Consider the following 15,430-nt stretch of genomic DNA (forward strand, 5'->3'; position numbering starts at 1 on the left):
TACCTTTGCAGAGCACGTTTTATATGAAATTTAAAATCATTCTCACACAGTTCTGTCTCTCCCAGTTCTCTTATTTCTGCCTTTGCCCTTTCACTTTTCCCTCACAAGTCTTTTTTTTCCAATCAATAATAATAATTATTATTAATAATAATATTATTAATAATAATAATAATCACATCAACATCTTTCCTGAATTAAATTACACCCAAATTCATCATGTACAGTGCAAATACGAGAAAAAGCAACACAAACAATAAAAAAAAGGATAATTCAGGAATTGTGTTGGATCCCACTTTCCATTCTCAATAACTAGATTTCAAGCAATTATTTCCAATTTAAGAATATCTTATTACCAACTAAATCAAGGTTAAAAAATCATAAAGCATAGATTCAGTAAAGCCAGGGGAAAGGATTTAAAAATCATATAATCTTAAAGACTGTGGCAAAACTCATTATGCAGCAATGTTTACAAAAAAAGAAAAAACATACCCTCATACCACGCAAAGGTCAAATTGCACTTGTGCTTAGCCTTCCATCAAGTCACAGTTACTATCATTAAAAAAATCAAGCATAAAAAAGGAAAAAAAGATGTAAGAGGGATTATAGCACCATGTGGCCTTTCATGAGATGTGTATTTTACAAGGCAGACCTCCCATGATGGTAGAAAGTGTTTCATGATGTGTTAGAGAAAAGTATAGATTGTGATGAACACACATAAAGACACAGTGTTAACGCTGTGTGCGCTAGTTTAGCTGACGTTTTGCAGCTTTTAAGGGCTTACCCAAAGGGCAATTTTTTTTTTATTAACATAGTTTTTAGTGACATTTCCTAGCTGTGTATGTTTATTTTTTCAAGGAGGAAAAATTCATAACAGGTAATTGATTTGGTAAGTAACATTAAGATGCAATTGGGGTCTCAAGATAGTGATTCAAGAAAACAGTCAAAAAGCTCAGCTCCTCCTGCAACTGAGCTGTACAGAATCAGTGCAAATGGATTGAATTATTGCAGTTCATATAAAGCATATTTTAGTTTGCATTCAAAGGGGCATGGGCATTCATGCCAACTTTATGCATTTGCCCAGCTCACTTCCAAAAGCTAGTGGAACATGGTCAAAAAAAAAAAAAAAACAGGAATATTCTGCTAACCATTATATTCTATGTGGTATTACTTATTGCAGAGAAAGGAAGAAACAAGAATACTCAGCTTATTCGTAATTTCAGTGAAGTGCCAAATATTCCATGACTTTGTTTAAGTGAAAGAAAAGAGCATCACAAAATGTTTGCAAAGTTTTACAGACTTCTTACAGATCTATAAAGTCTTAAATGTGAAATTCTAATTCCAAATGGAGGGGTCAGAGATGCATGCACAAGTTCTTGAAGCATTAACGCTCACTTAACACTCACGACAAATCAAGATAATTTAGCCTTTAAAAATGGCAAACCACATAATAAACCCCCTAAAAAAAAAAGAAAATCAACTTAACCCACCAGTGACAAGTTTCTAACATGTCACACTTTGAAACACCAAGCTTTCAGTGCAGAGTGCTCCTGCTTTCAAACATCCAGCTCATTCACATGAAATATAGCCAAGTTAATGCTTCAAGATTTACCTCCTCTTGCTTTGCTGGCTACGGGCACGTTTTACAGAGAACAGAGCAGAGAATTCTGCAGTGCCGAACTGCTGTGTTTAAACTGTTAATAACAGAAAAAAATGGAACAATATTCAAAATTATGTGTAGTTTTGGGCCCTGCATATTTTTCAGTCTAACTGAATCTCTGTCTATCACTGCTTTCAGTGATTTATGAATGCAATTTACTGCTATCAATAATTGAAGCACTTGAAGTTGAAACATTCAATTCAAACATACAGGCACTACCGCATGCAACAGCGTCCGTTTCTATAATAAACTGTTTTTTTATTAGCTAGTGTTGGCTCCTATGTCCACTCTAAAAGAGTCATGTAAAAAAATGTGTCGTACAGTTATTTAAATATGGAGTTTTTACTAGAAAAGACTTCCTCAAAGAATCCAAGAACTTTGCATATTAACGCTACTAATGAATAACATAAAACTAAAAAAATACTTCTGTTATGCCAGAAACCACTTCTAAAGGCAAGCACCTTCAGGAATAACCAACGAAGCCTCATTTTCTTCTGGAACATCTTGCTCTCCTCCCTGGACCTACCCACGTGTCTCCTGCGCCCAGCAGCCCCACAGGGCAGCGTCCGCACGGGCCATGGGGCGGCTGCCCAGGGACTGGCTGGGGCCCTGCAGCAGGTCCAGCCGCTCTGTTTTCCTTGGCTTTCCTTCTGCAGAGGCACCTGCAGCAGCGTAGCTGTCTCCAAGCCTCCCACCTCCCTTCCAAATTTGGCTCAAAATTGGCCAAGGGGCACAGAAGTTCTTTAGGAATTAGGGGTAGGAGGTAAGACATATCGCATCCTAATGCTGCGCATGGATTCATGCTTGCTTAGAACAAGTGAACTGAAACAGAAGGGCTAAGAAAAATGCAAGATTAAAAATAAGTTCACTCTTTGCCTCTCTGCATCTTCTTGCCACATCACAGAAAATCTCTGGAAAGATCACTCCCCAGTGGCCTATGACTACTGCAGAAAGTGAAGAATTCATAACTTCAGTAAAGCAAGAGAAAGTGTGTTTCTCTCGCTGGGTGGTCTTTCTAATGCTTCTCACTCCTATGCCTTTACCCTGACCTACTGGTCCAGCCCTTACATGAAGCAGGCTCTTTCTGACTACTGACATGGGCACATCTGCAGATTTTAACACATTCCCCCATAACGTACATTTACCCCAGGCCAGGATGGAGCAACCAGGCTGCCAACGGCACCTAAGAGTGCTCTGCAAAACCCTGCACCAAAGAGACAACCCTCTCAGTGCAAGTAGGTGCTGCAGGGGGGAGAGCTGCTCTGCGCACCCAGAACAGCAGTTGCTGCTGCTCCTCACCCTGACCCGTCCTGAAGCGAAGCCAAGCTCATCCTCCTCGCCCGCCGCGCGCATTCCTGCAGCATTCCTGACGCTCCTCTGAAATCCCGGCCATTTGGGGCACACCCCAAGGATCTTGAGGAGTTACCCAAACACTGTTGTACTTAGCTTTTTCAGCAGAAGATTACTTAGAGTTGAGGAGGGGTCTTTCAGCAAACTTGGAGCAAACTTCTTCCTGCTTTTTTATGAGACTAAACACATCATTGACAACTAGCGTTTATGGCAAAGCACAGACACCAACCCTCAGCTATCCTGAAATACCTTTTTGCGTTTCTGCAAGTTGTTCCAGCTCTTCAAAGCTTCTTCAGTTTAGCATTGTATTCCTTTGGCCTACTGATAACATCCGTAATTTCACCAAAAGTGTTAAATGCACACATTCTTTAAGGTTTGCTCATCAGTAACATGTCAAATGCTCTTCCCAGCAATATTAGCATATAAACCTAAATTTAAAAATAGCTACCAATATCTTATGAAAGATGCAACAAAAATCTTCAAAAATTTATTGCAGTAAAATAATTTTGCTTTTGCAGCTCTGCAGTTTGATATCTCACTTCTCTTTTTCATTCCTTAATACATTTAATACCAATGAATGAAAGTCATTCCCAAAGAGTGAAAAATGGCTGTCTGTTTAACAGCGACTAGAAAAAGATCTAGAAAGGATAGTGAAAAAAAACTCACCTTAAAATCCAGATTGCCCTGGAAAAACTAGCCAGCTCTAACTCTAGGAGCCATGAGCATGCCTGCTGCAAGGAGGTCACTCTTCTATTATATGTAGTTGGGGAAGTTAAAAAGAAGGCCCACAGAAATACTTAGTGGATAGGAAAATATCCAACACCAGATTTGCACAGAAGCTGCAAAATACTGGGGAAAGAAAGTATTTCTTAGGCTGGCTGGTGACAAGGATGATGCAGAAGTCCACTCATACCAAACGAAACAGTAAGAAATATTTTCATCTTTGTCTTGTATTTGAAGCTGCAATTAATTCAGTCTAGGGTAAATTTACATAAGATTTGCTTTAATGCATCCTTCCAAGACTAGTCTTTTTGTTTGCCTTTTTACATTGTTTTGAACTGAGAAAAAAATAGGAAGAAATTAAACAAAGTAAAATTAGGAGAGTAAATGAAGATTCATTACAGCAACAGAACCAACAGACATTCCTAAGGCATTGTTTGGAAAGAGGGAAAAAAGTCCCAGCACGCACTCAAGTTGGGTGAGATTTCAAACTGGAGAAATAGGCAGAGAGGAACATCATGAAGTTCTGCAAAGGCAGATAGGGAGGAAGGCACCAGGACAGGCTGGGGACTGACCTGCTGGAAAGCAGGTCTGCAGAGAAGGACCTGGGAGCGCTGTGCACTGAGCATGGGCCACCAATGTGCACAGCTGGTCAAGAAGGCCAGGGGTGCCTGGGGGCATTAGGCAGTGTTGCCAGCAGGATGTGGGAGGGGATCCTGCCCCTCTGCTCAGCCCTGCGGAGGCCACATCTGGAGTGTGTGCCCAGTTCCCAGTTCTGGGCTCCCCAGTACAAGAGGGACATGGAGCTACTGGAGATGGTCCAGTGCAGGGCTACAAGGATGATGCCGGGACCGGAGCCTCTCCTGTAAGGACAAGGCCTCTTGTTCAGCCTAGAGAAGGCTAAGAAAGGATCTTATCAGTGTGTAAAAATACCTTAAGAGAGGTCAGGAGGAGCTGGACTCCTTTCAGTGGTAGCTAGTAATAGGACATGAAGCAACAACCACAAAATAAAACACAGTAAGGTCCCTCTCTGAACATAAGAAAAATCTCTATGATTTTGACAGAGCACTGAAACCGGTGATCAGAGACATTGTGGAGCCTCCTCCTTTGATATTCAAAACCCACCTGAACATGATCTTGTACAATGTGCTCTAGGTGACTCTGCTTGTTCAGAGAGGTTGAACTAGATGATTTTCAGAGGTCCCTTCCAAACTCAGCTATTCACTTAGAGGCACCAGTAACTGAATTCAAAGCAGACTTTTGTTTTGCAGGTCACTGTTTACTCTTTCTCTGCTTATCTAATTTCTACCTGCCCAGTGATGTACTGAAGGGCCTATGGCAATTCCCGAGGTTCCTGAAAAGACTGGAACAAAAAGTGCAAGTCTGTACTGAGTAAAAGTGACTCCTTTCACTCCAACAGTAACCATGAAGCTAACTGAAAGAGCTGTGGAGATAACACACCTCATGTCTCCTACCTGCCTGCCTGTCTGATACAACACAGCAGGAAGGTACAGAAAGCTTCCTGCCAGCAGAAGGCTAGATTCAAAGGTATAAAGTGTCAAACAACTGAAGTCAGGTTGCTCACTGGACTCATGTCCAGCATTCACGTCCATGAGACAGCAATGTGCCCTCGTGACAAGGTGGCCAATGGGATCCTGGCCTGCATTAGGAGGAGTGTTGCCAGCAGGTCGAGGGAGGGGATCCCTCTCTTCAGCTCTGGTGAGGCTGCACTTGGAGCACTGGGTGCAGTTCTGGGCTCCCCAGTACAATAAGTTCCCTGGAGAGGGTCTAGCATAGAGCCACAAAGATGATTAAGGGACTGGAGCATCTATTGTATGAGGAAAGACTAAGGGAGCTGGGCCCGTTTAGTCTGCAGAAGAGATGACTGAGAGGGGATCTTATTGACACGTACAAAAACCTGACGGGAGGAGAAGAGAGGAGGCTCTCTGGCCAGCGATAGAACAAATGTGAAATGGGTACAATTAAACACAGGAAGTTTCATCTCCGTGTGAGGAAGAACTTCTTTCCTGTGAGGGTGACAGAGCCCTGGAACAGGCTGCCCAGAGGTTGTGGAGTCTCCTTCTCTGGAGACCTTCCAAACCCACCTGGATTGGAAGGTCTGTGCCCTGTGCCACGTGCTCTAGGTGTCCCTGCTGGAGCAGGGGGGTTGGACTAGATGATCTCAAGAGTTCCCTTCCCACCTTAACCATTCTGTGATTGCTGCCCCTGCAGAAATCTGTGTTCTTCAGTTAAGCTGTGCTGCAGCACCACAAGGAAGCCTCAACCCTTCCCTCTGCGGGAACAAAGATTTCCACCAGGGTGGTATTCCGTCACCTTGCGTAGCATTGGCCATTTCTCCTATCTGCTCTTGTATAGCAGCCCCATAACCTGCTGCACTGGTTTCCTACTAACAAACAGGGAACTCTCAGTCAGAACACTGAACTGACACCTCGGTGCACTTTCTTCTAGTTTCTGGGATACTACACAGCTTTTCTGTTCAGCTGCCAGGAAAGCTAGGGATCCATAAACAATTTGAGCAGAGCTGTTCACTAGAGGTGGACTACAAATGAATGAAGTAAAAAAAAGTGAAACTAATTTTCTTTCACATTACTGCATTATTCACAGTGCCTGTTTAAATCCCATTCTTGAATTTTTTGCATATTCAGTACTTGACACTTCACATTCTTAGGAAATTAATAGTTTAAGAAAAAAAAAAAGATATGCTATAGAACTCAGGAACAGAGGAAAAAAACACTACATCCTATTTTATTATTGGGTATACCACTGTCAATAGATTTTGAAATTAAACACTAAAGCTCTGGTTCATGTGTGTTTATGTACCAGAAAATATCGGAAAGAGCTAGGACAAAAGTAAGCAGTGTTGATGCACCTCAGGGATGTCTCATCACTTCAAAAGACGCATCACGCTTTTCACTACTGTACAGCTACTAGTCAAACCAAATACCCCTCTAAATTCAAACATGTAAACTTACATTTTTCAATTTTACAACTAACAGCAAAAAAAGAAGCTACAAATATTTTATTTTCAATATATTTTCAGAAATTGGAAAAAGAGAGAGATTTCCTATTAAGCATACATAGCATAGGAAACATGCTACCTGTGTGATAAGGGTGTACCATATTTAGGGTAAATGGTATCTTAGGAGGAGCAAGATGTTAATCTCTTTCTCATGTGTCTAATGCTATGTAACATCTCTGAAAAATCAGTATTATCAAGAAATATTCCTTTGTCCCTCAGGCATGCTATTTGCTTAATCCTGAATTTTGACAGGACGAAGAGATGATTTAGCAAGATGTGAAGTCCTATTCTTAATGAATGTTTAAAAATAATATATTAGAAATTGAGCTATTATAAAAGACAGAATACAGAAAATCAGAATTTTGTCTAAATCATCACGTTTTCATGCATTGGAATCATGCCTATAGTTGACTGTAGGGCAAGCGAACTTTCAATTGCTCAAAATGTTTTCATCTTCTTAAAATAAAATTTTTAAAAAAGTATTAAAAATCCATTTAAATATTTGGCATTTCTTACCACACTTTGTACCCATGCCTGAAGTCACACATTTGAAGTATATGAACTAATATTATTGCATTAAAAAAAAAAACTGCTTGGAAGTTAGGCAAGCTTTTGGAAAGACCTCTAGAAAATTCACGCTTCTACAGAAATGCTTTTATCTAAGTACCAAGAGTCCAACCTAGTGGCACAGATGGCATAGTTCCCGAATATAATTTTTAGATGAAATTTAAAGCTTGGGCAATAATCATCTGCAGTTAGCTTTAACCTCTGTATCCTGGCTAACTGCTAACTGGCATACCTCATCTGCACTCTTCCAAAAATTCCTCAGAAGTTTCATCCAAATTCAATTTTCTTCACATTCTATGCTGTAAATGCCTCTAGAGGCTTGCTGTGTTCTTTTAAATAGCTGTTACATATTATGCCAGATGGGATGGCACTCCCATGACACAGCACATAATTTTGTGTGTAGTTTATAAATGCTTCTGCATCCTGTGGATTGGGGACAGCTTTGTCAGCACAAAAATATAAGCTAAATGGGTGAAAAAACATTCTAGTCACAAATGTAATGAACTTGGGAAATTTCCACTCTCAGAGACTACATGCAGGTGAAACATTCCCAACAATATGCAGCCACTGTTGAGCCTGTTTTAAAAAGAGAGTACATAGTTTAAAGACCCCAGTTATTAACATAAGCTTTGTTAGTGCTACTTTCAGATTACTCAGCATCGATTGGAAATCTGACAGGAACTCCAGTAACACAAGCTATGCTACATACCCATATCATCTGGAAATGTTATAAACCAAGACAGTCTCTGTACCAGAAGCACGCAACACCATTCCAGCTTTTCAAATACATTCTGTATGTAACTATTCTGTAGGCAAAAATACCAAAGGAAAAGACTTCTGAATGCGATTTCCAGTGCCAAAAAGGACAAAAAAAGTTCAATGTATTGTTTATATTTGAAAATGAGAGAAAGTGTTCTGTTTATCACAAATTAATACAACTCAGCAAAAAAGTCTTTTAAGTGAATAAATGCCTTACCTTGAGAAGTTGAGGAAATGAACATGTCTAGTGAATAAATAGGGCTGCTCAGCAGTGCTTATGTTTTTAATCAATTCCATCTAAAAAGAATTAACAAATCAAATTTTCCGTGTTATGTCAAGGCATATTTTGAGACAAATATAACTCTCAACAAATAACGATGTAATTTACAAGTCAGAACTACTCAGGAACTCCTCCAATATCCCTCCCAAACCATGATGGTAACTTTAATCAAGATAGCACTGTTACTATTTCATGCCTATGCAAGGGAAGTTAAAATGCAGCCATCATTGTGCTCTCATGGGGCTTACACGCTTCCAGAAGCTAATATCAGTTTAAAGAAGGGCTTAAAACAAAAGAAAACAAAAATCCACCCAAACCTGCCTCTGAATTTTGCAAGTGGCAGCTACCATCTCAAGATAATGTCTCTGCTAAGCAGAATGCCAAAATGTAAAATGTCTGAAACTTTACCAGAAAGCAGGAGCAGCGCCAGTGAGCGTTTTCTTGCAACAATAAAAATTCCTAATCTTGCCAAAGCACTGTGTCATTGTTTGCCTGCTCATACATAGAACACATTCCTTTCACTATGACAGAAAATGAAAAGGACAAATCTAGCTGCACTTTTGGAAAGATGAGGCTAAGCTGTAGCTCAGGTGCATTCACAACATTTTGTTTTAAAAAATATTTTATTTTTTGCATTCAAAAAGATAACTAAAATAATGTCATATAAACAGCATATACCAAAGATCACATTCCAAGGATATGAATATGCATCTTGTGTAAGCCCAGTTTACATTTTGTTCAACTCCAGCTTTAAGAATATTCCACAGCATGTCAAGGAATTGAAAGCCTGAAGAGGAACCAAGCACTAGAAAGTTGAACCACTCTCAATAATTTTCCTTCCTTACTTTCCTGCCCTGAGATTTTCTTTTTAGCAGCATCTGTTCTATACTCCAATGCATGCTGTACTACGGACACTGAACACAAATGCAATTGAAACTCATAATATATTAATTGAATTTTACAGCCTAAGGAGTAAAAACTCAAAAAACCTCAGAAATGTCTAGCCTGCTGCGATGAAGGAGGGAAAAGAAAGCAAAGATGACCTAAACATCCTGGTTTGCATCATGTCCAGTTCATGTTCTGAAATTAAAAGGATGTTAATTTAAAAAATATTAACTGGAATGTTATAGTGGACATAGACAAAATAAGGAGAAGCATTGGGGTTCAGCCTATCAAGTGGTCAGATAAGCTGACTGATGTGCAATCACTTACAGGGCTAAAAAGCCCCAAAGAGCTTCATAAAGACTGATGTCCATGCCATATAAATATATAAACTACATTTAAGGGACATGAATTAACTTTTTTCTTATATATCCCAGTTTTGATAGGCTATATTTTGCCATGGTTTACTTTGCGTGCCACATTTTAGCACTCACCAGCTTTCTTCCCCCCATCCGAGACACATATCCTATCTTCCTTCAGCCAGGACAAACCATGGCCATTTATCTTCTGGTCCGGAATGAAAAGGCACGCACGCAAATGTTCTCTTTCCATCCTTCCTCTGCCCTCGACTATTGTACATACAGGCACATGTGAGAAGGGCTGAAGCAGAGAGTTTCTCTGTCTGTCTTCTCCTGATGGGCCCCTTTCTGTCGAACTAGCTCAAGTGTAACAAACTTTAGGCCTATTTCCACAGGCTTCAAGCCCATGAAATGCTAAAAACCCAAAGGAATGGAACAAAGGAGACTGAAAGGAAGAGAATACGAAAGGGGGAAAAAAAGGGAAAAAAAAGATGTTCAAGAAAAAGAATGGGAAGACGTAAAGATGCCTACCTAGCTTTAGTCCCTCATATCTAGGCTCTGACTAAACCTCATACAAACAAGTGTTTACACAGCTCCTGTATTATAACAAAATGCTATGAGAAAGTAAGCCATAAAAAATAAAGAACAAATCTTGACTAGGTCAGAAATAGAAAGCTCAGGACACTTTGCAACAACTGCCTCACACACACACAAAAAAGCTAGATATTAGACATCTTTTGAGTTTTTTTTTTCCATAGCATAACTGTGAAGATGTAAAAAATAGTATGAATGTACAAAGTAGTCACAACTGAGGTTTAAAAACACTAGCAACTTTAAAATAATAATGACAAATAAATGTGTGTGTGTGTGTGTGTGTGTACAAGTGTAAGTAAAAAGTATCATAGAAGCTGCCCTCTTCTCTTTCTCCTTCCCCCATGCCCTAAGCACTGATTTGCAAGCACCAGGCTCACTCGCATACAATTCCACATCCTTTCCCATTGTGAATCAGCTGATCTAAGTGCCAGGCTCATGTGCATCTGTGTGCTGAAGTAGCAGAAGTGCTCACTTTTTTGCAGCAAAGTGAGTCTGCAAAGACACACACAGACACACTGACAGTCAGACAGGATCCGGCTGCCTGCCTTTTTCTTTTCTTTTCTTTTCTTTTTCTTTTTTTTTTTTTAAAAAAAAGTTCTTGCTACCAAACTCAATCTCTGGAGCTATGCTAATAACTTATTCCAAACCAGACACAGAATTTTGTTTTGACTCAAAGTACCTTCATATTTAGACACTTACTGCTCAACTGGACTTGTAAGCAGATGTGCACTGTGCATATGAACAAACAAGCAAAAAACATTCTTTTAAAAACCCTGCCAAAAGGGTAAGTAAGGCTCAACAGAAACAACACACAGATGTCAGAAGGGAAAAATAAATAACTGTAGTGGCTCACAGCCACATGTAAGTTGTGGCCAGATTTCCCATGGGGCTCTCTCTCTCTCTTCTGATCCCACTGGGCTGAACTGATTTCAACTTGCAAGCCAAACATATTGCTCAGGAACACCAAGCAATCGGCCCTCCTTCTAAGATGGTGCATAAATAAATAAATAAATAAATAGATCTTTCAACACAAAAAGGCTGGAGTAGAAGGGAGAGACAGATGAAGAGTGAGAAGAGGATGAGAGCTGGGAAGAGAAGAGCAAATAGATTTAGACGGAATGGGAGATGCAAGAGGAAGAGAGATAAGTACCAATCAACTAGAAGACCTTTCCTAAACCACCACTAGCTTGAAAAGATGCGAAAAGTCACAAGCAGAAGAAAAACTGCTAGGACAAATATAGGCAGTGCAGAGATGAAGCGGAACATTTTTGTATTTGTTAGGAGAAGCTGTAAGAAAAGCTGAGGGAAGACCAAGTGGAGCACATGCCCTCAAGGACGACGGCTTGTGAAGAGCTGCCCCTTCTCTCAGTGCTGGAAGAGTTTACTCAGGCTGTTTGGGTGAGACGGTGCTGAAAAGACAGCAATTTGCTTTGGAAATGAACTGAGTTGCCCCGGACAGCTTAATGCTGCCCAGCACAGACCAAGGGAGAGGGCAGCACCAGGACCCGAAGCGCCTGTGCTGGCACCAACCGCGCTCAGGCTGGCCCGGCCCTGCCTGGGACCCCCAGCACACAGCACCCGCGGCAGAAAAGCGGAGAGCACAGGCAGCACAGAGACACTCTGCAGGGCTTGGAACTAAAGGAAGCGGCTGCAAAGACCCGCACGGCATCATCAGCTGTGCTCCTAAGTATTTGCTACCATAGCCATAAATACCTGGGTGTTAAATACTCATTATGTGGCCAAAAAACTATGATTCTACAGAACTCACTAAAATCAGCAAATAATTGCGAAGAACACAGTCTTTTAGTCTAAATGCTGATTTGCTTCTTAGGATAATATCTGGTTGCCACTATGATTCCTTGCTTAAGTTTTCTTTCCAAACTTTTCTATAAAGTTTCTCTGCTTCTCTGACTCTAAAGCAGAAAGCTTAAACAAGAGAAGATCCATAAGTACAGACAGTACCTTAAAACAAAAGCTCATTTTGAATCTTAAAGCCCAGCAAAGCAAGAAAACCAAGAGAGCCCAAGTGGAAAACTTTTCCTTACACTACTGCCCTACGCTACCATTGCAGCTTCTCCAGTTAGCCATGCTGAAGACATCGGGTTATATTGGCTCAGTCACTATCAGCCTACTGACACGCTGTTTTTGCTGCATTTTAAATAAGAAGCCGGCAGATGGCACAGTGAAACGACTCGCAGAAACTGGATGGGGGCCCTCCCGGCAAGGACAGAAACGTGGAGGATGGCACTGCTCCAGCTCCAGCCACGGCACTGCTCCAGCACAGAGACTAAAGTCAGACCCGTGAGCGAGGACACCGTCTTTCCCTCTTGCCTGAACATTCACCTGGCTGTGCTGGCCTGCTCGGGGCTGCTGCACTGTGTTCAGATGTGTAACAGGTAAATTCCATCAGGAACAAAACAAAGTATCAGATAATGATACGGATTTTTTTTTTAAACTGCTGTACTTCACCGCTATGGAATTTAAAAACACGTAAAAATGGTGAGGCAACTGTGATTTTTCAAGTGATGCCAGCTGTGCTGCACTATGGTCTCTGCTAACACTACTACAAATAAAACAAAAAGTTCACTGCAACTGTCTCACTTGTGAGTTGTTTACCTCTCCTCTTGATTTCAGTCTCTACTGAAGGCATGTAGGATCCAGGAGACACAAGTATCTGCAGGCACTTGGGATATCGCTTTCATCTTGGCTGAACTTCCTTTCCACAGAAAATTCACAACTGTGTCATCATCATAGTAATGTGACTGGTCCTCCACTTTCATCCCTTAAAAATTTGGAGTTGCTTCAAAACTTTCTTAAACTCCCCAAGCTGCTATGACTAATTTTCTGTCTTCATAAGTATTTAAGAAAAATTAGCAATGGATCCTCAGTGTGCTAAACTTGAATGATACATAAAGCTGGCTGGCTGGGCAAAAGGATAGGAGCAGAAGGAAATGATATAAGGACAAACTGTCTATTAGTCCTGCATGTACTCAGCTTTTGCATATTTTTAAGCATATTCATTCTTCCTTCTCTGAGTGCAAAGGAACTTTCTGGGAGGGAGAATTTGTTATAAACCAACATATGTGTCAATTTAAAGCTACATTGATTCATTTCACTCTGTGTACAGAAATAGCGACCAGGAAAACACAATTTCTGTATTTAATGCAATTGAGAATATTTTTGCAAATGGCAAGGCACAAATGAACCCATCAGCTTCCCAAACCCACTCTCCTATGCCCACAAATGTTCAAAGGCTACACCTCTAATTGCTGGCAAGCATACACAACTTTGAAAAGTTTCTTAGTAGGAAGCAGAATAGAAAAAGCATTGAGAATATGGAATCCAGTTATGTGCAATCTGTAGTCATAAAGAGCACCTAAGTGCTTAACTTTATTTAACAATAGCAGACTGCATAAGCTAAATATTTACATAAAGCCTTGGCTGGATCAGGGCTTTAACCAAATACAAAACAGACAAATGACAGAAGGATCAGAGTAGCAGCATCTTGAGGGAGCAGCCCATGCTCAGCTGGGAGCCTGCACACCACTTTTTTTTTCTCATTCTAGGGCTTGCAGCCTGACATCATCTATTCTCTTAATTTCCACTTGGGTACATCCCATTAAAGGTGAGAGAAACAATGATTTCTCATATTGTCATTAAAAAAGCCACTCAGCAAGAAGCATACCTTAGCCAACAGAACAGTTACTATCTCTGTGAATGTTTCTGGGTGATCAGAGGCACTTTTCAGCAGGAGTACTCATTAAATTATGAGCTTATTGTAGCTGTGTAAATAAGCCATAAATTAGAAGACAGTGACTTGAGTTATAATAGGGCAATCTGGAGAGTAAATCTTCAGCTCTGTAGCAATATGTCCACCACCATCTGTGCTCTATCACATTTGCTGTCTCATGACCTAATAGCTTTTGCATAGCAAAACTTACTGCAGGCATTTTTTGTCCACCAATGTATTTGTTGCAGTAATTTTAATTTTTTGGATTTTAATTTTAGTATGTCAGCTGTAGTAAAACATAGCCAACTGTTTATATGTGATCTTTTGTCATACTTGACAATGGGCATCGAGCTTTGCAATGAAGGAGGTGACAAGGGTGAAGATGGAGGTTACTATCATTTTAAAGATCTTTAGACTTTATGATGCATCTCCCAGGCAATGAGCAATGAAATCTGATGACAAATTTCTTCCTCAGAATAAGGTCCAACCAATCCAAAACACAAAACCAATTATATTAGGAGATGCCTCCCCACCCCGTATCTGATAATTAAGCAGAAAAACTTAAAAGCAGTTGAAATTACTGAGCACACCACATAGCACAGGATCACTTGATCCTGATGCAGTGGGACCATTTTCTCCTGCAGGAAGCGTGATGGTGGCTACGGCAGCTCACCACTCACAGGGGTGCTGCGGGAGCTGAAGCTCAGGGCTCTGCCCCATCCCTCTGCCTGCTCAGGAGCAGTGGCCACCACATAGGAGGCCAAATGTGGGACTGGCACCTTCCCCCGTAGCCTTTTCCTGGAAAGAAGGTTTCACTTGCAACGAACTGCCACATGCGAACGAACGAACGGGGAAGCTCATGTTCGTAAATAGGCTGCAAATAAATGACACCTAACTACAGTAGAATGCCCTTGCTGGGCCCCACGTCTGTATTTTGAGCATCACATCCTTTTGTGGCTTGTAGATTGCTAATCTTAGGAATGACGTCGGGCCTTATTGCAGCATTTACCTGAATCAGCAGATCAAAAGAACAGCTGTGGGCAAAGAACACACTTGTGTATAAAGGCATCTCACTAAATCTCTGGAGTCTGAGGTTTCTGCATTATTTACATCCATGCCTCCTCATTGCAGTGATATTTATGGTGGTTTATTACCCTAAATACAGGTAAATTGAAGTAACTGGACCTTCTGCAGAGCTTATTTTTTTGCAAAGTGGAAAAAATAGTGCTCTCTACCCTTTGAGGGAACATGAAAAGGGGTGTCTGGGGAGAAAGGTTTCACTGGGTGTTGCCTTGGAAAGGTATGTGTAATGTGAAAAAGGCAGAAGAGGAAGATAGGATCAAGGAAGTGTGAGGCTACAGCAACAAAAGTTAGCATAGCTCTAGAAAGAGCGTTTAGAAGCAAGTAATAACTCAAAAGCAAATGAAGAAAGTGAACAAAGAAATTGTTGGCTATTATTTAATTCCTGCTCTGCTTAAAGAAATCTAAGCTA

At 40.7% G+C, this 15,430-nt stretch overlaps 1 protein-coding gene across 1 annotated transcript in view; it reads right to left on the reverse strand.

The window, feature by feature from the left end:
• The window catches only part of UST (uronyl 2-sulfotransferase), a 158,521-nt gene that overhangs the window by 65,764 nt on the left and 77,327 nt on the right, over positions 1 to 15,430 (reverse strand). Inside the window, exon 4 of the mRNA XM_088537070.1 lies at positions 8,311 to 8,390. Coding sequence (XP_088393196.1) covers positions 8,311 to 8,390 — 80 coding nt within the window. The remainder of the gene's footprint in view (positions 1 to 8,310; positions 8,391 to 15,430) is intronic.

The sequence above is a fragment of the Tinamus guttatus genome, unplaced genomic scaffold (assembly GCF_059628265.1).
Source record: "Tinamus guttatus ecotype Peru unplaced genomic scaffold, ASM5962826v1 Tinamus_guttatus_pri_ptg000716l, whole genome shotgun sequence".
NCBI lineage: Eukaryota > Metazoa > Chordata > Aves > Tinamiformes > Tinamidae > Tinamus > Tinamus guttatus.